Below are 25,686 nucleotides of genomic sequence, written 5' to 3'. Positions count from 1 at the left end.
TGATCCTTGCTTCGAGTGACATGTCTGGCTTGATTTGTTTGTTCTTCTTGCCATCCATGGTATGGTAATATCCTTCTCCAGCACCACATTTCAAAGGTATTGATTCTTCTTCTGTCTTGTTTCTTCATCGTCCATGTTTCGCATCCATAGGGTACTACAGAAAAGACCAGACTATGTATGAGTCGTGACTTTGTCACCAGTGTAATGTATACTCGATTTTAAGGATCTTGCCCAGTGACTTCATTGTTGAGTTGATTTACTCATGGCTTTTCTCCTATTGACTTCTGGTGTCATCGCTGTATCTTGACTGATCATTGATCCGTGTAGGTTGAAGTCTGCTACAACTTTTAGTTTGTTGACGGTTATCTCAAATGTGTCCCGGTCGTACCTGGCAGTAGTCAATATCTTTTGTCTTTTTTGTATTGTGTAGGAGTCCCATATTCGAACTTTCCATATTGACATTTTATGACAAATCTGCACTGAAAAACGCATAAAAAGCAACAAATATGTAAAGTTTGTGCATAGCCTTAGGGGTGCTTTACACGCTGCGACATCGCTGCCGATATATCGTCGGGGGTCACGTCGTTAGTGACGCTCATCCGGTGCAGGTAGCGACATCGCAGCATGTGACACAAATGAGCGACGATCAACGAGCGCAAAAACGTGCAAAATTGTTGCTCGTTGACACGTTGTTCATTTCCATAATATCGTTGCTGCTGCAGGTACGATGTTGTTTGTCGTTCCTGCAGCTGCACACATCGCTATGTATGACACCGCAGGAACTACAAACATCTCCTTACCTGCGTCCACCGGAAAAGGAGGAAGGAAGGAGGTGGGCGGGATGTTCCGGCCGCTCATCTCCTCCCCTCCTTTTCTATTGGGCAGCGGTTCAGTGACGCTGCTGTGACGTCGCTGAGCTGAACGAACCGCCCCCTTAGAAAGGAGGCGGATCGCCGGTCACAGCGACGTCGCAGAGCAGGTATGTGCGTGTGACGCTGCCGTAGCAATAATGTTCGCTACGGCAGCGATCACCACATATCGGCCGTACGATGGGGGCGGGTGCAATCGCCCTCGACATCGCAGCGTGTAAAGCCCGCCTTAGGCTATTTGCGCACACATAGTTTTGGGTTGCAGAATTTCCTACATCATATCTGCATCTCTTGGCAGAAAAATAACACTTTGTTTTTGCTTTATTTTTACTTGTTTTCAATTTGTTTTTTTCCAATGTGTTTTTCATGCATTTGGGGTGAAAAACTGCTGAAAAAATTGACATACAGTTTATTTTCTACTGGAAATCTGTATGGGGAAAAAAGCAAGATGTGCCCAAAACTTCAGAATTCAAATGGACTTTGCTGGCATAAGGATTTGCATACAGTTTAAGGCCCCCTTCACACGTCCGGGACAATCACGCACGTTTTTCACGGACGTGTCAAAGGTGCGTTTTCCCCTCCGTGTGCCGTGTTTATGGCACTACGTGTGTTCTCCGTGTGTTATCCGTGATAACACACGGAGAACGGGAACTTTCAACTCGCCTGTCCCTGGCGTCGCTGTCCGTGGTGCTGATCTTCGGTCTCCGGTCCTGCCAACTCACCGCTGCTGCTGCTTCCGGCCGCAGTGAAGTGAATATTAAATGAGCATAATGAGCGGCGGTCGGCAGCAAGAGACAGCAGCGGCAGAGACAGCAGGGCTGGAGAAGGTAAGTAAAGATTTTTTTTCTCTGACACGTGTGTTTCTCCGGCGCGTATCACGTGGGACCGCAACCACACTACATCCATGTGGTCTGTATACGGGCCGTGTCACACCCGAGCTGCCGGAGAAAAACGGACATGCATCCGTGTGGAGCACATGGACACACGTCTGCTCCACACGGAGGCACGGGCCAATGGCTGCACACGTGCGTGCACATAAACCCATTGATTTTAATGGGTTTACATGTGCCCTTGTCTCCGGTACATGCGGGCACGGACCTAGCACGTACCGGAGACACGTGCGTGTGAAGGGGGCCTAAAAATGCGACAAATCTGCATTGTGTGTGTGCAGGAGATTTCTGGAATCTTTTAGGCTGTGCTGGGACTGTAAAAGCAGTGTTTTATTAGCATGGATTTGCATAAAAAGAATAAAAAAAAACATGTAAAAAAAGTTGCAAAAACGCCCTGTGTGAACATAACTTTACACATCAATTTTTAAAAGCATTATTTTGTAGCATTTTATTCCCACACCCGCGTAAACCGTTTGCACTGTATTGTATGTATACACATGTACATGCACACATAGAGAGGATATACACATACGTGTACTTATATATTGTTATATTTTTTTATTTTACTTTTTTTTTAGACCACATTTAACTTGATTTTAAAGCAAAAAGAGGGGTAGACAACCCCTCTAATTTATGATCCCATGCCTATGATAAAGGGTAGACAACCCCTCTAATTTATGATCCAATATCTACAATAAGGGGTAGACAACCCCTCTAATTTATGATCCCATGTCTATAATAAGGGGTAGACAACCCCTCTAATTTATGATCCCATGTCTATAATAAAGGGTAGACAACCCCCTTAATTTATGATCCCATGTCTATAATAAAGGGTAGACACCCCCTCTAATTTGTGATCCCATGTCTATAATAAAGGGTAGACAACCCCCCTAATTTATGATCCCATGTCTATAATAAAGGGTAGACAACCCCTCTAATTTGTGATCCCATGTCTATAATAAAGGGTAGACAACCCCCTTAATTTATGATCCCATGTCTATAATAAGGGGTAGACAGCCCCTCTAATTTGTGATCCCATGTCTATAATAAAGGGTAGACAACCCCTCTAATTTGTGATCCCATGTCTATAATCAGGGGTAGACAACCCCTCTAATTTGTGATCCCATGTCTATAATAAGGGGTAGACAACCCCTCTAATTTATGATCCCATGTCTATAATAAGGGGTAGACAGCCCCTCTAATTTATGATCCCATGTCTACAGTATTATCATCATCCTTACTAATCCTTTCCTTGCAGGGATTTGCAGGCAGCCATCACCCGGGTGTCTTGCTCCAGTGCTGCGGGATCCCGGAGGCTGCAGAACACATAAAGTTGTGGCTGCGATGCTCTGCAGAGTGTGTGGGCTGAGATGCAGGGAGGATGGAGCAGGGGAGGCTCCGGTACAATACAGAGCAGGCACAGGTCACATGACTGCTGCTCTCATAGAAAACGCTGCGGACGAGCGCTCGCTCTGCAGATCCCCGGCGGCTGCAGCACTGCTCGGTGCGCCGCGGCCGGACAGCAGGGGGCGCAGCATGTCACAGAGGTGGTTTGACCGGGTGAGGGTCCCTGACTCCGCGGGCACCGGGATGCACAGGGCCATGCTGGTCAAGTCTGGTAAGAGGGGGCTTCATTCTGTATTCCGCTCACAGCCTGGGACGTGTGCACTGTGTGCAGGTGCTGCAGAGCCCGGGCATGGAGCAAGCGTGTGACCCACAGATACAAGAGGTTCTGCAGCAGCTCACCATGCCAGGGCGTCTTTCCACAACAGGTGGAGAAGCAGAGATCACTCCTATACAATGTATCTGCTGGGATCAATATTTACCACTTTGGTAAGTAACAGAGATCAGTGCATTGATATTCAGCTTTCCCATCCTCTGCTCCCTTATTACTACATCAAATGGTAGATTTGCCATTCAGGAGGCTGGAAAAGTGGAATCCTTGGCTCAGTGGGCGTCTGGCATGTTTAACAGCTTAGCAAAAGAGGAAAAACCCCTATTTACAGATGAAGTCCTCTCTGGATGCATTGTCTTGCGGATGTACAGACAGGATTTCCTCCTGTGATAGTTATTAGTGTATACAGACTTAGAAAAGTTCTCAAAACTTGACTTGTTTCCATTGAAGTTGTGACAAGTGACTGACAGTTTTAGGAGAGGCGCAAAGTAGCTCACGGTGAGGTCCGCGCTCATCCCCGGGACATGATGTTATAGCTATAGCATCATTGAGCATTGCAATGGCAGATTGAATTCTGTCCCATATATAATTGTGGCCAGAGGGGGACGATATCTACAGAGCTGTATATAAAATGTATAGAAACAGTTGTATGTGAAGATCTATACCTGAGGTCAGAACCGATGGTCTGGGACACTTCTTCTTGGTATTCCCTCTAGACCAGGGGGGCCGCATACACCTTTGGATCACATTTTACAACATTTTCCATCCATTTATTATAACGTGTGCATTTTTTTGTTTAAATATATAAATATATATTTTTTTATATATATATATATATATATATATATATAGATATATATATATATATACAGTACAGACCAGAAGTTTGGACACACCTACTCATTCATAGAGTTTTCTTTATTTTCAGGACTCTGAAAATTGTAGATTCACATTGAAGGCATCAAAACTATGGATTAACACATGTGGAATGAAATACTTAACAAAAAAGTATGAAACAACTGATAATATGTCTTATATTCTAGGTTCTTCACAGTAGCCTCCTTTTGCTTTGATTACTGCTTTGCACACTCTTGGCATTCTCTTGATGAGCTTCAAGAGGTAGTCACCGGAAATGGTTTTCCAACAGTCTTGAAGGAGTTCCCAGAGATGCTTAGCACTTGTTGGCCCTTTTGCCTTCACTCTGCGGTCCAGCTCACCCCAAACCATCTCGATTGGGTTCAGGTCTGGTGACTGTGGAGGCCAGGTCATCTGGCGTAGCACACCATCACTCCCCCTCTTAGTCAGATAGCCCTTACACAGCCTGGAGGTGTGTTTGGGGTCATTGTCCTGTTGAAAAATAAATGATGGTCCAACTAAACGCAAACCGGATGGAATAGCACGCCGCTGCAAGATGCTGTGGTAGCCATGCTGGTTCTGTATGGCTTCAATATTGAATAAATCCCCAACAGTGTCACCAGCAAAGCACCTCCACACCATCACACCTCCTCCTCCATGCTTCACGGTGGGAACCAGCCATGTAGAGTTCATCCATTCATTCTTTATTTTGATTATTTTTAAAGACTTTTAGCCCCTTTTTGTAAGTAATATAATTTATAGTTTTACAATTACTATTATATAGTAATTTTGGCCAACATCTTGTAGTAATGTTCCCATCCTGGTCCTCATCTTTTAGTAATGATCTTCATTCTGTAGTAATGTGCCCATCCTTGTCCCCTTTTACTAATGTGTCCTTCATTATCCCGTTACTAATGTGCCCATGCAGGTCCTCTTCTTGTAATAATGTCTCCTACTGTGCCATTCTTCACACACACACACACACACACACACACACACACACACACACACACACACACACACACACACACACACACACACACACACACACACACACACAACATTCTCTCCTGTCCTCCGTTCCCTCAGCGTCCTCTTCCCTGCTTCTTGCGGCCCACAGGCAAGTGGATCCGGTGTAGGGGCTGCCGCTGTCAGTGCTTCATCTGAAATTCGGATAATAGTCTTGTTGACACTGCGCAGAGTCAAGTTCTCTCTGCACAACTATTCCAGTGGCAGCTGCCGACCAATCAGAGGCAAGCAACTGAGGTCATACGAGTCAGATGCTTGTCTCTGATTGGCTGGGGGCTGCCATTGCAATAGTTGTGCAGAGAGAGCTTGACTGCGCCAACAAAATGTTCATCTGAAATAAAGTGATGACGACTGCAGCCTCTGTATTGGCTGCGATCGTTACCGGGGCCACAAGAAGCAGCCTGAGGCGCTGCATACGGCCCGCGGGCCCCTTATTTACGACCCCTGCTCTAGACAGTATTTTGTATTTAGATATATACCAGTGATGCCCTACGTTTTTTGGTCCAACGGCCACACTGTCAAATTGAACCAATCCAGGGGGCCACAATGAAACTTAAAAATGTTGTCTCGCGAAAGACATTTATGCCATAATGTCTTAGGTTTGAATCTCATCTCTGGGACCCACACTTACCTCCAGAACAGGAATCCTCTGCTCCCCTGTTTTGACGGTTTCTGAACGCTAGTGATTGTAGGAGTGCGCCGGCTATCTCTATTCACAGCTATGGGAGTTCTGAATACAAACATTTTTGCAAAAAGACTACTTGGAAGAGGTAGCGATGTTTTTCCAATATCAGGCAACATTTTCATAAATTGAGTATCATAATAGACATTTATGCATATACAGCCAGCATTTGACCACCAATGATTGAGAGGTGGTAACTAGTGATGAGCGGGCACTACCATGCTCGGGTGCTCAGTACTGGTAACTAGTGATGAGCGGGCACTACCATGCTCGGGTGCTCAGTACTGGTAACTAGTGATGAGCGGGCACTACCATGCTCGGGCGCTCAGTACTGGTAACTAGTGATGAGCGGGCACTACCATGCTCGGGCGCTCAGTACTGGTAACAAGTGATGAGCGGGCACTACCATGCTCAGGTGCTCAGTACTGGTAACTAGTGATGAGCGGGCACTACCATGCTCAGGTGCTCAGTACTGGTAACTAGTGATGAGCGGGCACTACCATGCTCAGGTGCTCAGTACTGGTAACTAGTGATGAGCGGGCACTACCATGCTCGGATGCTCAGTACTGGTAACTAGTGATGAGCGGGCACTACCATGCTCGGGTGCTCAGTACTGGTAACTAGTGATGAGCGGGCACTACCATGCTCGGGCGCTCAGTACTGGTAACTAGTGATGAGCGGGCACTACCATGCTCGGGCGCTCAGTACTGGTAACAAGTGATGAGCGGGCACTACCATGCTCAGGTGCTCAGTACTGGTAACTAGTGATGAGCGGGCACTACCATGCTCAGGTGCTCAGTACTGGTAACTAGTGATGAGCGGGCACTACCATGCTCAGGTGCTCAGTACTGGTAACTAGTGATGAGCGGGCACTACCATGCTCGGATGCTCAGTACTGGTAACTAGTGATGAGCGGGCACTACCATGCTCGGGTGCTCAGTACTGGTAACTAGTGATGAGCGGGCACTACCATGCTCGGGTGCTCAGTACTGGTAACTAGTGATGAGCGGGCACTACCATGCTCATCACTAGTTATGAGTTTCAGGCACCCGAGCATGGTAGTGCCCGCTCATCACTGCTGATTACCCATCTCTATTCCTATTTACCTGGCACTCCATTATATGGAATACACATGTTGGAGCCATCAGATAAACAAGCAGATTCATAGGGAAGATTTATCTGCCCTGACTCTGGAGCTGTCCTGCATTTTGCAGCACAGTGAGTTGCAGGTAGTGAAGGATAGGACCTAAACTGATCTGTAAATTTAGATGGAACTATCCTTTTTGTCTGACTCCATGTTTGATGTGATTATAACATGGCCAAAACTTTGCCGCTGACACTGAACTCTTTGGTCATTTTCTATTGATGGGACAGTTCTAACCCTTGAGGTTCAGGGACTTGGTCACCCCTATGCCCAGGGCTCACTCACCCCTATGCCCAGGGCTCACTCACCCCTATACCCAGAGCTCGCTCACCCCTATGCCCAGAGCTCGCTCACCCCTATGCCCAGGGCTCGGTCACCCCTATCCCCAGAGCTCGCTCACCCCCTATGCCCAGAGCTCGCTCACCCCTATGCCCAGAGCTCGCTCACCCCTATGCCCAGGGCTCGGTCACCCCTATGCCCAGAGCTCGGTCACCCCTATGCCCAGAGCTCGGTCACCCCTATGCCCAGAGCTCGCTCACCCCTATGCCCAGAGCTCGCTCACCCCTATGCCCAGAGCTCGCTCACCCCTATGCCCAGAGCTCGCTCACCCCTATGCCCAGAGCTCGGTCACCCCTATGCCCAGAGCTCGGTCACCCCTATGCCCAGAGCTCGCTCACCCCTATGCCCAGAGCTCGCTCACCCCTATGCCCAGAGCTCGGTCACCCCTATGCCCAGGGCTCGGTCACCCCTATGCCCAGAGCTCGCTCACCCCCTATGCCCAGAGCTCGGTCACCCCTATGCCCAGAGCTCGGTCACCCCTATGCCCATGGCTCAGTCACCCCTATGCCCAGAGCTCGCTCACCCCTATGCCCAGAGCTCGGTCACCCCTATGCCCAGAGCTCGCTCACTCCTATGCCCAGAGCTCGCTCACCCCTATGCCCAGAGCTCGGTCACCCCTATGCCCAGGGCTCGGTCACCCCTATGCCCAGAACTCACTCACCCCTATGCCCAGAGCTCGGTCACCCCTATGCTCAGAGCTCACTCACCCCTATGCCCAGAACTCACTCACCCCTATGCCCAGAGCTCGGTCACCCCTATGCCCAAAGCTCGCTCACCCCTATGCCCAGAGCTCGGTCACCCCTATGCCCAGAGCTCGCTCACCCCTATGCCCAGAACTCACTCACCCCTATGCCCAGAGCTCGGTCACCCCTATGCCCAGAGCTCGCTCACCCCTATGCCCAGAGCTCGGTCACCCCTATGCCCAGGGCTCGGTCACCCCTATGCCCAGAGCTCGCTCACCCCTATGCCCAGAGCTCGGTCACCCCTATGCCCAGGGCTCGGTCACCCCTATACCCAGAGCTCGCTCACCCCTATGCCCAGAGCTCGCTCACCCCTATGCCCAGAGCTCGCTCACCCCTATGCCCAGGGCTCGGTCACCCCTATGCCCAGGGCTCGGTCACCCCTATGCCCAGGGCTCGGTCACCCCTATGCCCAGGGCTCGGTCACCCCTATGCCCAGGGCTCGGTCACCCCTATGTCCAGGACTCGCTCACCCCTATGCCCAGGGCTCGCTCACCCCTATGCCCAGAGCTCGCTCACCCTTATGCCCAGTGCTCGCTCACCCCTATGCCCAGGGCTCGCTCACCCCTATGCCCAGGGCTCGGTCACCCCTATGCCCAGGGCTCGGTCACCCCTATGCCCAGAGCTCGGTCACCCCTATGCCCAGGGCTCGCTCACCCCTATGCCCAGAACTCACTCACCCCTATGCCCAGAGCTCGGTCACCCCTATGCTCAGAGCTCACTCACCCCTATGCCCAGAACTCACTCACCCCTATGCCCAGAGCTCGGTCACCCCTATGCCCAAAGCTCGCTCACCCCTATGCCCAGAGCTCGGTCACCCCTATGCCCAGAGCTCGCTCACCCCTATGCCCAGAACTCACTCACCCCTATGCCCAGAGCTCGGTCACCCCTATGCCCAGGGCTCGGTCACCCCTATGCCCAGAGCTCGCTCACCCCTATGCCCAGAGCTCGGTCACCCCTATGCCCAGGGCTCGGTCACCCCTATACCCAGAGCTCGCTCACCCCTATGCCCAGAGCTCGCTCACCCCTATGCCCAGAGCTCGCTCACCCCTATGCCCAGGGCTCGGTCACCCCTATGCCCAGGGCTCGGTCACCCCTATGCCCAGGGCTCGGTCACCCCTATGCCCAGGGCTCGGTCACCCCTATGCCCAGGGCTCGGTCACCCCTATGTCCAGGACTCGCTCACCCCTATGCCCAGGGCTCGCTCACCCCTATGCCCAGGGCTCGCTCACCCCCTATGCCCAGAGCTCGCTCACCCTTATGCCCAGTGCTCGCTCACCCCTATGCCCAGGGCTCGGTCACCCCTATGCCCAGGGCTCGCTCACCCCTATGCCCAGAGCTCGGTCACCCCTATGCCCAGGGCTCGCTCACCCCTATGCCCAGGGCTCGCTCACCCCTATGCCCAGGGCTCGCTCACCCCTATGCCCAGGGCTCGCTCACCCCTATGCCCAGGGCTCGGTCACCCCTATGCCCAGAGCTCGCTCACCCCTATGCCCAGAGCTCGCTCACCCCTATGCCCAGAGCTCGCTCACCCCTATGCCCAGAGCTCGCTCACCCCTATGCCCAGGGCTCGCTCACCCCTATGCCCAGGGCTCGCTCACCCCTATGCCCAGGGCTCGGTCACCCCTATGCCCAGGGCTCGGTCACCCCTATGCCCTGGGCTCGGTCACCCCTATGCCCAGGGCTCGGTCACCCCTATGCCCAGGGGTCGGTCACCGGAGGATGAGGACCTCACCGTCTCCGGTTTCTGGCTCTGCTTATCTTGGCGCTGGATATATTTGCTCTGTAATCTGTGTATATCTTCTCGTATTTATCTTGGTTCAGGTCTGTTTGGTTTTTATGTGGATAATTCTGTAGTAAACATATTACTCAAGTTCTTAAATGAACTCTGTATTTCTCATTGTCTTGAGCTCACTGGGTCATTGCTTTACAGTGCTGCGCTGCTCTCCCTCTACTGTGTAACATGGCGATCATACGGGTTACATCAGAAGCTCGGAGCCGGTGTCGTATCAGGTTATATGTGTATTGCTCCCGGAGCGCAGACATGAGTTGTGAAATTGTATTTTATTGCTCTCCGTTTATCAATGCTTTTATCTGGGCCAAGAAAAACATTTGTCTTTGAGGGGTAATTAGAGAGATGGTGCAAGAGTCAGGATTACTATAGAGGGAATGTCCTGTGCACCATACATAGATATTAATGGCTGATCCTCCGGATGTGAACAGTGACCTGGACAGCACAGCGCCCCTCACTGTGTAGTGGTCATTCTCAGTACTGCAGCTCAGCGCCCATTCATTTCAGATCTGAGAACAGCCACTACACAGATCACATCCGTCCGGCTTCAGCATTGCAGATTGTTGGGGGGTGCTGAGTCAGACCCCCACATATGTGATATTGATGACCTATCATAAGTCTAGAAGTAGGTAGCCCTTTAATTGGATATGAACTCTTCAGGGGGCATTTTTCTACTTAAATATATGGGAGGTCTTTTTGCTAAAAATTAGCGATAAGTGCATTGATCCCCAGCCCCCTGGTTCAGCAGCCAAGGAAAGTAAGGAGCCCTATGAACTGCCGCCATCTCCAGCTCCTCTTTTCATTAGTTGGTCTAATGCAGTGTTTCGCAGACTTCAGTCCTCAGGGCCCCCCAACGGGTCATATTTTCAGGATATCTTTGGTATTACACAGGATGGAGAAAATGTAATTTGTGATGTCTTGATAATGATTCCATCGCCTGTCCAATGCTAAGGAAATCCTGAAGATGTAAACTTTTGGAGCCCCTGAAGACTTGGAATTCGGGAAACACTTTCGTAATGCAACATCGAGGTTTTCGAAGGTAAACTGCAACATTTTCTATGACACCCTATTATAAAAATACATTAATTTTAAGTAAATAAAAGCTACTAAATGTCTAAATAAGTATCCGACACCTCCAGCTCCTCTTTTGATTAAATGTCCTAATGCAGTGTTTCGCAGACTTCAGTCCTCAGGGCCCCCATCAGGTCATGTTTCCAGGATTTCCTCAGTATTACACAAGTGACGGAAAATGTGTCAATTTCTGATGTCTTGATAATAATTCCATCACCTATCTAATGCTAAGAAAATCCTGAAGACGTAACATTGGGGGCCCTGAAGACTAATGCGGTGTTTCACAGACTTCAGTCCTCAGGACCCCCATCAGGTCATGTTTTCAGGATTTCCTTAGTATTACACAAGTGACGGAAAATGTGACAATTTCTGATGTCTTGATAATGATTCCATCGCCTGTCCAATGCTAAGAAAATCCTGGAGACGTAATCTTTTGGAGCCCCTGAAGACCTGGAGTTTGGGAAACAGTTTCCTAATGCAACATAGAGGCTTTGGAATGTAAATGGTGCAACATTTTCTCTGACACTCTATTATGGAAATACATTCATTTAAGTAAAATAAAAGCTACTAAATGTCTAAATAAGTTTCCGACATCTCCAGCTCCCATGTTGATTAGTTGGTCTAATGCAGTGTTTCGCAGACTCCAGTCCTCAGGGCCCCCCAACGGGTCTTGTTTTCAGGATTTCCTTAGTATCACACAAGTAACGGAAAATGTGGCAATTTCTGATGTCTTGATAATGATTCCATCGCCTGTCCAATGCTAAGTAAATACTGAAGATGTAATCTTTCGGAGCCCCTGAAGACTTGGAATTTGGGAAACACTTTCCTAATGCAACACAGAGGCTATGGAAGGTAAATGGTGCAAATTTTTTAATGAAAACCTATTATAAAAATACTTTTTAGCCAAAAATACATTCATTTAAGTAAAAAAAAAAATTAAATGTCTAAATCAGTTGTCACAATGGGAGATTGGAAAGTATGGGGCTTATTATGGCTTACAAATCTTGAGTTGGCTGATCCTGACCACTGAACTATGTGATTATCTGTATGGTCATCCATTTGGCCTGGTAGCCATATAAGTGGGACGTATTTAGGTTATTTGCAGCCTTAAATGTTGCTGGTCCATAGTCACAGCACATATATAGTTAGTGATATGACTGAGTGCAGATTGCCGAAAGGGAATATGCACATCTTAGAAAGGGAGCTACTCCCTGAATCAACCAGGATTGGTCGCAGTTCTCTGACGGTGGTGATCTTGGACTATCCATGTATTGCATGGGCAGCTATTCTCATAAATGGACAATATGCATTTGCTGTGGCATTCTTAAAAGGGGACGTCTGGGACTGAATTGTAGATGACCTATCCATATGATGGTGTCACAAAGTGACTAAGGGAATTCTGGCGTAAAACAAGGGGTAAACCAGGACATTATAACAACGGCGAGTGTTATGACCCAGAACCATGGAAGACCACCATAACTCATTGGTAAAAGGTGACAAGAGCATTGGCAACTAATCTGGCCGCCATCCCCTTACTAACCATCAACACTAGAAGTAGCTGAGGGGTGAACTAACATCCTGTGCACCGCGAACCCAGCCGGAGAACTAGCTATCCTAAAGGAAGGAAAGATGAATAACTCTCTGCCTCAGAAAATAGATAAAGAATAGCAAGCCCCCCACATTCAAAGACTGCGGTGATATAGGAAAAACACAATACACAGATGATAGGATTAGCAAAAGGTGAGGCCCCCGCTGACTAAAATAGGAAAGGACAGGAAAGGGGCTGATGGTGGCCAGAGAAAAACCCTGCAAAAAATTCCAAATTCCTGATAGTACAAAAAGGCCCTCAGATCGCACGATCTGCACTCTGTCCTATACCAGGCACTCTTGTCATACCAATGAACAAAAAACAAGAATAATTACAAATTCAAAAAGCCACAAACACATGGACTTATAGGAGCTATACTCCAAACAAAACTGCAGGGAGTTTCCCAGCTAAGCAACTGAGAGGGAAAATCCCTGCATGCAAATAAACTGAAAACAACCACAGCAAATGACAAACCCGGATAAGAGCAAAAGAACCAAACAATAAATAAAGAGCAAAGCACTTATCTGGGGTAGATGTGGTGTGGAGCAGAATGAAGCAGGCTGGTGAACAAAGAACAACTGACATCCGGCATAGCCTGCTATCAAACCAGGATTTAAATAAGCAGAGAGTTAGCAATGGAAACGCCCATTGGTCAACACACCTGGTCTATGTCCAAACCATTCCTGGCCACAAGAGGGAGCCTCCCAGCAGCCAAAGCATAACTGACAGTCACAACAGGCGAGCCTTAGCGCTAGTGAAGTGGAAGACGGGACACCTCTTGCTCTTACCTGCAGCTGTACCCTGCACTCCTAGCCAGTTCCTATACAGGTCCCTAGGTTCCTCACCTGTCACCGAACAGGATACCTGAGACCCTGGCAGACCCTCTAACAACACTGGCTAGTGAGCTGGCAGGTGAGGAACGCTAGTCCCACCGCTGCAGTAATAACACACCAAGGAAAGGAAAGGCAAGCCTGCAGCCTACACAGCTACTTGCGGTAAGGGCTCCACCAGCTCCTTCCACCTCAAGGCCTAGCATCCAAATGGCATCAGAATAACCATCCCTCTTCTACTGGGAGAAGTGGATATATATGGGAACTGGGAGTGGTCCCAAACCGGAAGCACCTGAGGAGAGGTAATGAGAATGCTGCTGGCAAGGGGAAACTGACATTAACCCTTTGTTTGACAAAGGAAAGGAAACTAGAGTCTTACATGGCAATGAAAGACTCTAGCACTGATCATGTCACTAGTCTCATACTTCAGAGAGACAGCTGTGACAGATGGGTTATTAATATGAGATCAGTGAGGGGCTAATACCTGCCACCCCCACTATCTGCTGATATCTGCTTCAGCAATGGACATATATAAGTGATGTATGGGGCGTAATGCAGCAGCGTCATACATTGTTTAGTATCGATCAGTAAAAGAGAAGGAATGGTGTCGCGTGCATAAGGAGAGACTCAGGGTCAGCTTTCTCATTTACCATATGGGACCATGCATATTAAGGGTAAAGGCCGCTTTACACGCTGCGCCATCGCTCAAGCGATCTGGTTGGGGTCACGGAATTTCTGACAACCATCCGGTCGCTTTAGTGATGTCGTTGCGTGTGACACCTTTGAGCGATTTTGCATCGTTGCAAAAATGTGCAAAATCGCTCATCGGTGACATGGGGGTCTATTCTCTAATATCGTTGCTGCAGCAGTAACGAAGTTGTCCCTCGTTCCTGCGGCAGCACACATCGCTCCGTGTGACACCGCAGGAACGAGGAACCTCTCCTTACCTGCCTCCCGCCCGCAATGTGGAATTAAGGAGGTGGGCGGGAAGTTCGTCCCGCTCATCTCCGCCCCTCCGCTTATATTGGGCGGCGGTTCAGTGACGCAGCTGTGACGTCGCTGTGACGCTGAACGAACCTCCCCCTTAGAAATGAGGCGGTTCGCCGGTCACAGCAACGTCGCAGGGAAGGTAAGTAGTGTGACTGGTCTGGGCAATGTTGTGCGCCACGGGCAGCGATTTGCCCATGTCGCACAACCGATGGGGGTGGGTACCCACGCTAGCGATATCGGTCACGATATTGCAGCTTGTAAAGCGGCCTTTAATTTCTTCCCTGGTACTGCAGCAGACTTGCTCAGCTGTCAGCACTTAATCACTTCCGTCCAGGGATGTAAGCCCTCTGCTTCCTGGGTATTGTGCGTGTTATTCTATCCAGTTAGGATCTAGCCTGGGAGCAGAGAGGATGTGGTGGTTGCTGCTGTGCTGTCTGCTGCGGTTTGTGCAACTTGAGTGTTTTTGTTCTACCTCTTTTCCCTTATTACTCATCACCCATATTTCCTGGATTGTTCCTGGTGTAAGTTTTTGGTGTGTATGAGGTTTTTTTGTTACCCCAGTCTGTTGTTCTGTGTTGGTGGATTGTTAGGGTGCCTCCGGGTCAATCTCCTGGGTGGTGGGGACACAGTTGTTAACATTTGGACAGGAGACAGGGTTAAGTTGGAGGCTCGAACCTGACTACCACTTAAGGGGGCTTTACACGCTACGACATCGCTAATGCGAACTCGTTGGGATCACGGAATTGGTGATGCACATCCGGCCGCATTAGCGATGTTGTTGCGTGTGACACCTATGAGCAATTTTGCATCGTTGCAAAAACGTGCAAAATCGCTCATCGGTGACATGGGGGTCCATTCTTAAAAACTGTTACTTCAGCAGTAACGAGGTTGTTCCTCGTTCCTGCGGCAGCACACATCGCTCCGTGTGACACCGCAGGAACGAGGAACCTCTCCTTACCTGCCTCCCGGCCGCTATGCGGAAGGAAGGAGGTGGGCGGGATGTTACGTCCCGCTCATCTCCGCCCCTCCGCTTCTATTGGGCGGCAGCTGTGACGTCGCTGTGACGCTGAACGAACCGCCCCCTTACAAAGGAGGCAGTTCGCCGGTCACAGCGACGTCGCCGGACAGGTAAGTAGTGTGACGGGTCTGGGCGATGTTGTGCGGCACGGGCAGCGATTTGCCCGTGTCGCACAACAGATGGGGGCGGGTACGCACGCTGGCTATCGGTACCGATATCGCAGTGTGTAAAGCGGCCTTAAGTCTACCGTCTGGATAAGGGACTAGCTCAGGGTCCCTAGTCATAGGGTCAGCCTAGGAGCCCTGTACCATCCTTTCCCCCATTACAAATGGGTTGTCATGCCGTGCTGTTGGATGGATTCAACAGATTTTATTGTTCTAGCTCTACGCGTTTCGGCGCTAGCTCCTTCTTCAGGATATAGCAATGGCAATGTGTAGTTTACGGGGCTACTTTTTTCCTGGCTTAGCCCCATCCATAGCTGTTTTCAGCTGATTACTGGGGGCTACAGGTGTCGGCCCCCCACCGATCTCGATTCAAAACCCATTCTACAGATAGGTCGTCAGTAGTCAGTGTAAAGTGGTTATCTGTAATGAGACGCATAGCTGTAAACCATCTGTTACATTCGCAGGCCTCGCTGATGGAGAAGAGAATTATCCGCATTTTCCTAATATACATTATTATAGGAATGATCAGATAATACCCTCATTGAGATGAAAGGGATGGAAACCCGCAGACATCCCTCCCCCCATTAGTCTTCCAATTAGGCCTCCTTACAACTAAGCCCCCAAATATGTAATCATTCTAATACGACGGCCCCTCATCATTCAGGGTCCTGCTGTAATAACGCTCCGGCGTGGCGGGAATATGTCATCTCTGATCTTCTGCTAAATTCTAATTCACTAATGTGATGTTTTTCGTGGCCCCATCTGTCGCTGACGAGAGCCGCAACGTCTCCGGCCGTCCATTCCTCGTTCGCTTTCCTCTTCGCATACAACGACCTGTTTAGCAATTGCAGTATTATTTTTCCATTTATGAGACATCTTTAGAGTCTGTAAAATGAGACTAGACCTGAATTCTCTGTAAGTATCTGGGGAAGTTACACATCGTTATAAGGCTATAATTACATTAGGATTGTGTGTAATAGCTCATTAACAAATACCCCCCTCATTTATGGTGTATACACATAGAGCTGGTGGACGGCAGAGCTGTGCGCTTTGTTATAGGGGAGCTGGGGGTGCACTGCAATGTTATGGGGGCACTAATAGTAGCTGGCATTATTATGGAGGCACTCACTGTGGCCGGTCATATTATAAGGGCTTTGAATGTAGCTCTCAGTTTCATGGGGGCACTGATATTAAAGGGGCTTTCAGGGCTGAAAAAAGTCTGCAGTCTCTCTGTGTCTTCAGGCCGGTGAACAGTGTGCAAAGCTCACATTGTCACGATTCTTCTGTATTCACAGCTCAAGTGGGCTGTCACTGGACCTCAAGTATGCGATTTGCAAACTTACAGATACATACCAACTAGTGATGAGCGGCACTACCATGCTCGGGTGCTCAGTACTGGTAACTAGTGATGAGCGGGCACTACCATGCTCGGGTGCTCAGTACTGGTAACTAGTGATGAGCGAGCACTACCATGCTCGGGTGCTCTGTACTGGTAACTAGTGATGAGCGGGCACTACCATGCTCGGGTGCTCAGTACTTGTAACTAGTGATGAGCGGGCACTACCATGCTCGGGTGCTCAGTACTCGTAACTAGTGATGAGTGGACACTACCATGCTCAGGTGCTCAATACTCGTAACTAGTGATGTGCGAGCACTACCATGCTCGGGTGCTCAGTACTGGTAACTAGTGATGTGCGAGCACTACCATGCTCAGGTGCTCAGTACTGGTAACTAGTGATGTGCGAGCACTACCATGCTCAGGTGCTCAGTACTGGTAACTAGTGATGTGCGAGCACTACCATGCTCAGGTGCTCAGTACTCGTAACTAGTGATGAGCGGGCACTACCATGCTCGGGTGCTCAGTACTGGTAACTAGTGATGTGCGAGCACTACCATGCTCAGGTGCTCAGTACTGGTAACTAGTGATGTGCGAGCACTACCATGCTCAGGTGCTCAGTACTGGTAACTAGTGATGTGCGAGCACTACCATTCTCAGGTGCTCAGTACTGGTAACTAGTGATGTGCGAGCACTACCATGCTCGGGTGCTCAGTACTGGTAACTAGTGATGTGCGAGCACTACCATGCTCGGGTGCTCAGTACTGGTAACTAGTGATGAGCGGGCACTACCATGCTCAGGTGCTCAGTACTCGTAACTAGTGATGAGCGGGCACTACCATGCTCGGGTGCTCAGTACTGGTAACTAGTGATGTGCGAGCACTACCATGCTCGGGTGCTCAGTACTCGTAACTAGTGATGAGCGGGCACTACCATGCTCGGGTGCTCAGTACTGGTAACTAGTGATGAGCGGGCACTACCATGCTCGGGTGCTCAGTATTCGGAACTAGTGATGAGCGGGCACTACCATGCTCGGGTGCTCAGTACTGGTAACTAGTGATGAGCGGGCACTACCATGCTCAGGTGCTCAGTACTGGTAACTAGTGATGAGCGGGCACTACCATGCTCGGGTGCTCAGTACTGGTAACTAGTGATGAGCGGGCACTACCATGCTCGGGTGCTCAGTACTGGTAACTAGTGATGAGTGGGCACTACCATGCTCGGGTGCTCAGTACTGGTAACTAGTGATGAGCGGGCACTACCATGCTCGGGTGCTCAGTACTGGTAACTAGTGATGTGCGAGCACTACCATGCTCGGGTGCTCAGTACTGGTAACTAGTGATGTGCGAGCACTACCATGCTCGGGTGCTCAGTACTGGTAACTAGTGATGAGCGGGCACTACCATGCTCAGGTGCTCAGTACTCGTAACTAGTGATGAGCGGGCACTACCATGCTCGGGTGCTCAGTACTGGTAACTAGTGATGTGCGAGCACTACCATGCTCGGGTGCTCAGTACTCGTAACTAGTGATGAGCGGGCACTACCATGCTCGGGTGCTCAGTACTGGTAACTAGTGATGAGCGGGCACTACCATGCTCGGGTGCTCAGTATTCGGAACTAGTGATGAGCGGGCACTACCATGCTCGGGTGCTCAGTACTGGTAACTAGTGATGAGCGGGCACTACCATGCTCAGGTGCTCAGTACTGGTAACTAGTGATGAGCGGGCACTACCATGCTCGGGTGCTCAGTACTGGTAACTAGTGATGAGCGGGCACTACCATGCTCGGGTGCTCAGTACTGGTAACTAGTGATGAGTGGGCACTACCATGCTCGGGTGCTCAGTACTGGTAACTAGTGATGAGCGGGCACTACCATGCTCGGGTGCTCAGTACTGGTAACTAGTGATGAGTGTGCACTACCATGCTCGGGTGCTCAGTACTGGTAACTAGTGATGAGTGTGCACTACCATGCTCGGGTGCTCAGTACTGGTAACTAGTGATGAGCGGGCACTACCATGCTCGGGTGCTCAGTACTGGTAACTAGTGATGAGTGTGCACTACCATGCTCAGGTGCTCAGTACTGGTAACTAGTGATGAGCGGGCACTACCATGCTCGGGTGCTCAGTACTGGTAACTAGTGATGAGCGGGCACTACCATGCTCGGGTGCTCAGTACTGGTAACTAGTGATGAGCGGGCACTACCATGCTCGGGTGCTCAGTACTCGTAACTAGTGATGAGCGGGCACTACCATGCTCGGGTGCTCAGTACTGGTAACTAGTGATGAGCGGGCACTACCATGCTCAGGTGCTCAGTACTAGTAACTAGTGATGAGCGGACACTACCATGCTCGGGTGCTCAGTACTGGTAACTAGTGATGAGCGGGCACTACCATGCTCGGGTGCTCAGTACTGGTAACTAGTGATGAGCGGGCACTACCATGCTCAGGTGCTCAGTACTAGTAACTAGTGATGAGCGGGCACTACCATGCTCGGGTGCTCAGTACTGGTAACTAGTGATGAGTGGGCACTACCATGCACGGGTGCTCAGTACTGGTAACTAGTGATGAGTGGGCACTACCATGCTCGGGTGCTCAGTACTGGTAACTAGTGATGAGTGAGCACTACCATGCTCAGGTGCTCAGTACTGGTAACTAGTGATGAGTGGGCACTACCATGCTCAGGTGCTCAGTACTGGTAACTAGTGATGAGTGAGCACTACCATGCTCGGGTGCTCTGTACTCGTAACTAGTGATGAGCGGGCACTACCATGCTTGGGTGCTCAGTACTGGTAACTAGTGATGAGCGGGCACTACCATGCTCGGGTGCTCAGTACTGGTAACTAGTGATGAGCGGGCACTACCATGCTCGGGTGCTCAGTACTCGTAACTAGTGATGAGCGGGCACTACCATGCTCGGGTGCTCAGTACTGGTAACTAGTGATGAGCGGGCACTACCATGCTCAGGTGCTCAGTACTCGTAACCAGGGCTGTGGAGTCGGAGTCGTGGAGTCGGAGTCGGAGTCGGAGCTCATTTTGGTGGAGTCGGAGTCGGAGTCAGAGTCGGTATAAAATGCACCGACTCCGACTCCTAAAATATATAAGAAATTGGGGACAGGAGTGCAATGCAGAATGTGCTGAATATTTTACTAAATAATAACATTTAGTATAATGCTTATATTTAAGTGAAACATTTAATGTAGTACAATGTGAACATCAGACATTTAATTGTTTTTATGATACAATAATCAAGATATTTGGATAGAACATAAAATATTTATTGGAATACAACTTTAGAACACAAAAAACTAATAAATTGTAAATATGTAATATATATATACTATATATATATATATATATATATATATATATATATATATATATATATACACAAAGTGTATATACACACACAAGATATATATGTAATCTACTGTATATTACATAGTGTATTACATATTTACAATTTATTACAGTTTGTGTTCTAAAGTTGTATTCCAATAAATATATTTTAAGTTCTATCCAAATATCTTGATTATTGTATCAAAAAAATTATTAAATGTCTGATGTTCACATACACATATTCATGTACTACAATAAATTTTTCACCTAACTTTAAGCAATATATGTAGGAGTCGGAGTCGGAGTCGGTGCAAGAGAATTTGAGGAGTCGGAGTCGGAGTCGAAGGTTTGGCTTACCGACTCCACAACCCTGCTCGTAACTAGTGATGAGCGGGCACTACCATGCTCGGGTGCTCAGTACTGGTAACTAGTGATGAGCGGGCACTACCATGCTCAGGTGCTCAGTACTGGTAACTAGTGATGAGCGGGCACTACCATGCTCAGGTGCTCAGTACTAGTAACTAGTGATGAGCGGACACTACCATGCTCGGGTGCTCAGTACTGGTAACTAGTGATGAGCGGGGCACTACCATGCTCGGGTGCTCAGTACTGGTAACTAGTGATGAGCGGGCACTACCATGCTCAGGTGCTCAGTACTAGTAACTAGTGATGAGTGGGCACTACCATGCTCGGGTGCTCAGTACTGGTAACTAGTGATGAGTGGGCACTACCATGCACGGGTGCTCAGTACTGGTAACTAGTGATGAGCGGGCACTACCATGCACGGGTGCTCAGTACTAGTAACTAGTGATGAGCGGGCACTACCATGCTCGGGTGCTCAGTACTGGTAACTAGTGATGAGTGGGCACTACCATGCACGGGTGCTCAGTACTGGTAACTAGTGATGAGTGGGCACTACCATGCTCAGGTCCTCAGTACTGGTAACTAGTGATGAGCGGACACTACCATGCACGGGTGCTCAGTACTGGTAACTAGTGATGAGTGGGCACTACCATGCTCAGGTGCTCAGTACTGGTAACTAGTGATGAGCGGGCACTACCATGCTCGGGTGCTCAGTACTGGTAACTAGTGATGAGTGGGCATTACCATGCTCAGGTGCTCAGTACTGGTAACTAGTGATGAGTGGGCACTACCATGCTCAGGTGCTCTGTACTGGTAACTAGTGATGAGTGGGCACTACCATGCACGGGTGCTCAGTACTGGTAACTAGTGATGAGCGGGCACTACCATGCTCGGGTGCTCAGTACTCGTAACTAGTGATGAGTGGGCACTACCATGCTCAGGTGCTCAGTACTGGTAACTAGTGATGAGCGGACACTACCATGCTTAGGTGCTCAGTACTGGTAACTAGTGATGAGCGGACACTACCATGCTCGGGTGCTCAGTACTGGTAACTAGTGATGAGTGGGCACTACCATGCTCGGGTGCTCAGTACTGGTAACTAGTGATGAGTGGGCACTACCATGCTCGGGTGCTCAGTACTGGTAACTAGTGATGAGCGGGCACTACCATGCTCGGGTGTTCAGTACTGGTAACTAGTGATGAGCGGGCACTACCATGCTCGGGTGTTCAGTACTGGTAACTAGTGATGAGCGGGCACTACCATGCTCGGGTGTTCAGTACTGGTAACTAGTGATGAGCGGACACTACCATGCTCGGGTGTTCAGTACTGGTAACTAGTGATGAGCGGGCACTACCATGCTCGGGTGTTCAGTACTGGTAACTAGTGATGAGCGGGCACTACCATGCTCGGGTGCTCAGTACTGGTAACTAGTGATGAGCGGGCACTACCATGCTCAGGTGCTCAGTACTGGTAACTAGTGATGAGCGGGCACTACCATGCTCAGGTGCTCAGTACTGGTAACTAGTGATGAGCGAGCACTAAATACTGTAAATGTTTTGTCACAGGAAAGACCCCTTTGACACTTTAGCGGACAGTGTGGACCCTCAGCTACTATTTACATTAGGAGACCCTCATGTGTTAGAACCGTGCTGCGAGTTACTTATGAATTGTGTTGCAATTGACAGAACTTACATTTGGAAATACACTTCTTGGAATACAGACTTTTCTTTTGTACACCTACATAAGTGATTCAAAGTGACTCCCTGCAGAGCCTTATAATGAGCCTACTTATGGCACACTGAGTGCACAGAAAGCCGCTTTATTTCCACCTACTCGGCTTCACATTCTCCGAAATATTTGATTGTAACTTTGGCCAATTCGTGGCAGCTTTGTTCTTCCATAGTCGTGCATAACCGCAATCACCAAATGTTATATATCACTACCGAAAGTGGACTGAGTGTGACTCTGACCCTTCCCTTTCTTATCCCCATCTTATAAAGTGATGGCATATTACTATACCATTCTTCGGATCTTTACCATTGAAAACTCACCTAAGCTCTGATCTAACAGGAAGCATTGTTTGGTTCCTTAGGTGATGTTCAAGCAGATTTATTTTGAGTTTTTGTAGTATATACGCTCCATAATTCTCCAAAAAAAAACTGCAGCAAAATCATGTGGAAAAGTTATAATATTCATTTCTATGGGAAATTCATTTTGAGTTTTTCTGACTATTGGATGAAAACCAGACATACCTCCACGATTTTACACGGACGTCCTCAGTGGAAGATCACGTACATTTCAATTGCCCCATTGTCACAGGTGTGTCATGGGTGACAGACAGTCATGTGGCTTCTGGCCATAGAAGGTCACACCATTTGGCTGTGCAAAATGCTCCCTGACTTTCCATTGTTCATTGGTATAGGTAGCGTTCCTGCTGGATTCATCTCTCCCCTTTTTGGACCCAGCAGGAGCTCTCCTTCCACCCAGCTGCTGATCATCAGTATTCTCTTGGTGCTTATATACTCCTTCCGTCCTTGGACTAGTGCTGGTGATATTTTCAGTTCATTCAAGCCTTGGTTGCAAGCAGGTGGCTTGTGCTCCTCAGTGGCATTGTTGCTGAAAGCTCTGCTGAACTTCTACCAGAGTCATCTGTGGATAAGTCATTCATACATTTTTTTCCCCCATGTGTATCCTCCTTATTTCTTCTATAGTGGTTAGTGGGGTTGATAAAGAGCTCATCCCACCTGCTCCCTATCCAGCACTAGGGATACCTAGGGTCAGGTATCCAGCTCGGCGCATAGGTGCAGAACCTATCTAGGGTGGTGAGGGACCCCAGGGACCAGCAGTAGGTTTGGTCCAGGGGTCACCATCTCCCCTTTCCCTAGACACAGGGCTTCCCTTCCTTGGTTCTTCCACCGTACCTAGCGTGACAATCATAGACTATTAGGGTGGGTGCACACGGTCAGGATATGCGGTGTCCTGGATGCAGCATCTCATTTCCTGTGGGGCCTCGAGTGCTCTCTGCTGGAGACCGGAGCGGCCTGTGCCCATGATCCGGGTTTAGCTGTGTTCTCCCTGCAAAGAACACTCGCGTCTCCGTAGCATAAATTGACATTTTGCGGTTCGGAACGCCAATTATTGCTGCTTAGAAAAGAGGCACCGCGGGCATGGGATTTCTTTAAGTGCCATCCACTGTGCTTGTACTGTACAATGCAGCATTTTGGACGCAGCGAAAAAATGTTGCGTCGAAAACGCTGCTATTACTGGTTGTGGGCACGTACCCTTACAGGTACAAGTGTGATCCGTGAAAAGCACAGATAGCTCTCGTGTGCAAAAAATGGACGTGTGAATAAGGCTGCTTTCACACTACGTTTTTTTAACATGCGTCATGAACGTTTTTTTGCTGTAAAAGTGGATCCTGTTTTTACAAAGAAAAACGCATGCAAACGCACGTGTTATTTTGCAGGATCCTGCCACTTGAAGTTTATGGGCGGGCATTGGAGTCATGTGATCGGGAGTGAGGGGAACTGAACGTGATAGACTGGGAGCCGGCATCTGACAGCTGCAAATGCTGGTAACCAAGGTAAACATTGGGTAACTAAGCAAAGGGCTTTGCTTGGATACCCGATATTTACCTTGGTTACGAGCGTCCGTAGCTGCTAGGAGCCGGGCTGCCTGCTCCCTGCACACATAACCAACGTAAACATCGGGTAACTAAGCGAAGTGCTTTGCTTGGATACCCGATATTTACCTTGGTTACGAGCGTCCGTAGCTGCTAGGAGCCGGGCTCCCTGCACACGTAACCAACGTAAACATCAGGTAACTAAGCGAAACGCTTTGCTTGGTTACCCTATATTTACCTTGATTACGAGCGTCAGCCGCTCTCAGGTGGGGGAGAGAGAGGGAGGGGGAGAGAGGGAGGGGGAGAGAGAGACTGATCACGCCAGGCTGGTTTCTGGGCATGCTCAGTAGAGCAAGCAGGATCCTTGCCAGCGTTCACATGCGTTTGCTGTTTATTCAGGATCCAGCAATTTGCAGTATTTGGACGCAGCTCAAAAATGCTACAAGTAGCGTTTTTGAAAAAAGTTAAAAAACTGCAACTCGCTGGATCCTCACTATAACTCACGCAAACGCATGTTGATGCGAGTCCATTGCAAATGCATTGAAATGAAAACGCATTTGCACTGGATCCGTTTTTGCGTTAAAAAAAACCGTTCATGACGCATGTTAAAAAAACATAGTGTGAAAGCAGCCTAAGACCTTATGCTGCAGCTCTGCTTGTCCAGGTCGGCTGCCGATCATCAGCAGAAGCTCACCGGAAAATGCAACGTGATCTGAATCCCATTCCGGAATGATTATTCACTACTAAGCAACCAAAGCACCGCGGAGAAATAGAGGTTTATCAGGTAAACACCGCACAGATTATGAAGGCAAATGAGTGCGGAGAATTGCTGTAAAGCTGATTACTGTATGTCATGGTTATTATATTCCAGTGTTTCTGGAGAGATCGGTTTCAGCACCGATTCTGCATTAGGGTTAATTCTTCGCGATTCCAGGCAATCAGATAAATAGAGAGTCAGATAGAAGTTGAGGCGCTAACAGTGCTTCGTTTCCAAATCAAATATCAGAAAAATAATACTGTGATGGGAAATAAGAGCGCTTGCTATGGAAACACAATTTTATTTTTAATATCATTGATGAAGATAAGCGCACAAATCACAGGTTCATAAAAAGAAAGAGATTAAACCTGTTGCTTCACACATAAAGAGGATTACTCGCGCGCTTCTCTTAAAGGGAGACTCCGGTGCAAAAGAGAGTGGAGGCCTTCAGGACCGGATGAGGGGGACAGCACTAAAGTACTGTAAGTTGCTCACAAGTGAAAGTTATATCCAGTTTGGGCTCTGTTCACACTGCGGTTGTGCACTTTTTTTCAGCTCATGGGATTAGAAAGCACTTGAATACAATGGACGACGCA

The 25,686-nt window shown here is 48.9% G+C and overlaps 1 protein-coding gene across 2 annotated transcripts in view; it reads left to right on the top strand.

Moving 5' to 3' along the window:
• Window positions 1-25,686, top strand: part of FAM107A (family with sequence similarity 107 member A) — a 165,757-nt gene that overhangs the window by 95,587 nt on the left and 44,484 nt on the right. Inside the window, exon 1 of one of the 2 annotated variants that reach the window (XM_075321356.1) lies at window positions 3,210-3,377. The exons of the other annotated variant lie outside the window; for it this stretch is intronic. Coding sequence (XP_075177471.1) covers window positions 3,296-3,377 — 82 coding nt within the window. The 5' untranslated portion in view covers window positions 3,210-3,295. Of the gene's footprint in view, window positions 1-3,209; window positions 3,378-25,686 lie in introns of those variants that run through there. 2 annotated transcript variants of the gene reach the window in all.

This window comes from Anomaloglossus baeobatrachus, chromosome 8 (genome assembly GCF_048569485.1).
Source record: "Anomaloglossus baeobatrachus isolate aAnoBae1 chromosome 8, aAnoBae1.hap1, whole genome shotgun sequence".
In the NCBI taxonomy this organism is placed as follows: domain Eukaryota; kingdom Metazoa; phylum Chordata; class Amphibia; order Anura; family Aromobatidae; genus Anomaloglossus; species Anomaloglossus baeobatrachus.
This window is presented reverse-complemented; position numbering and strand designations above follow the sequence as displayed.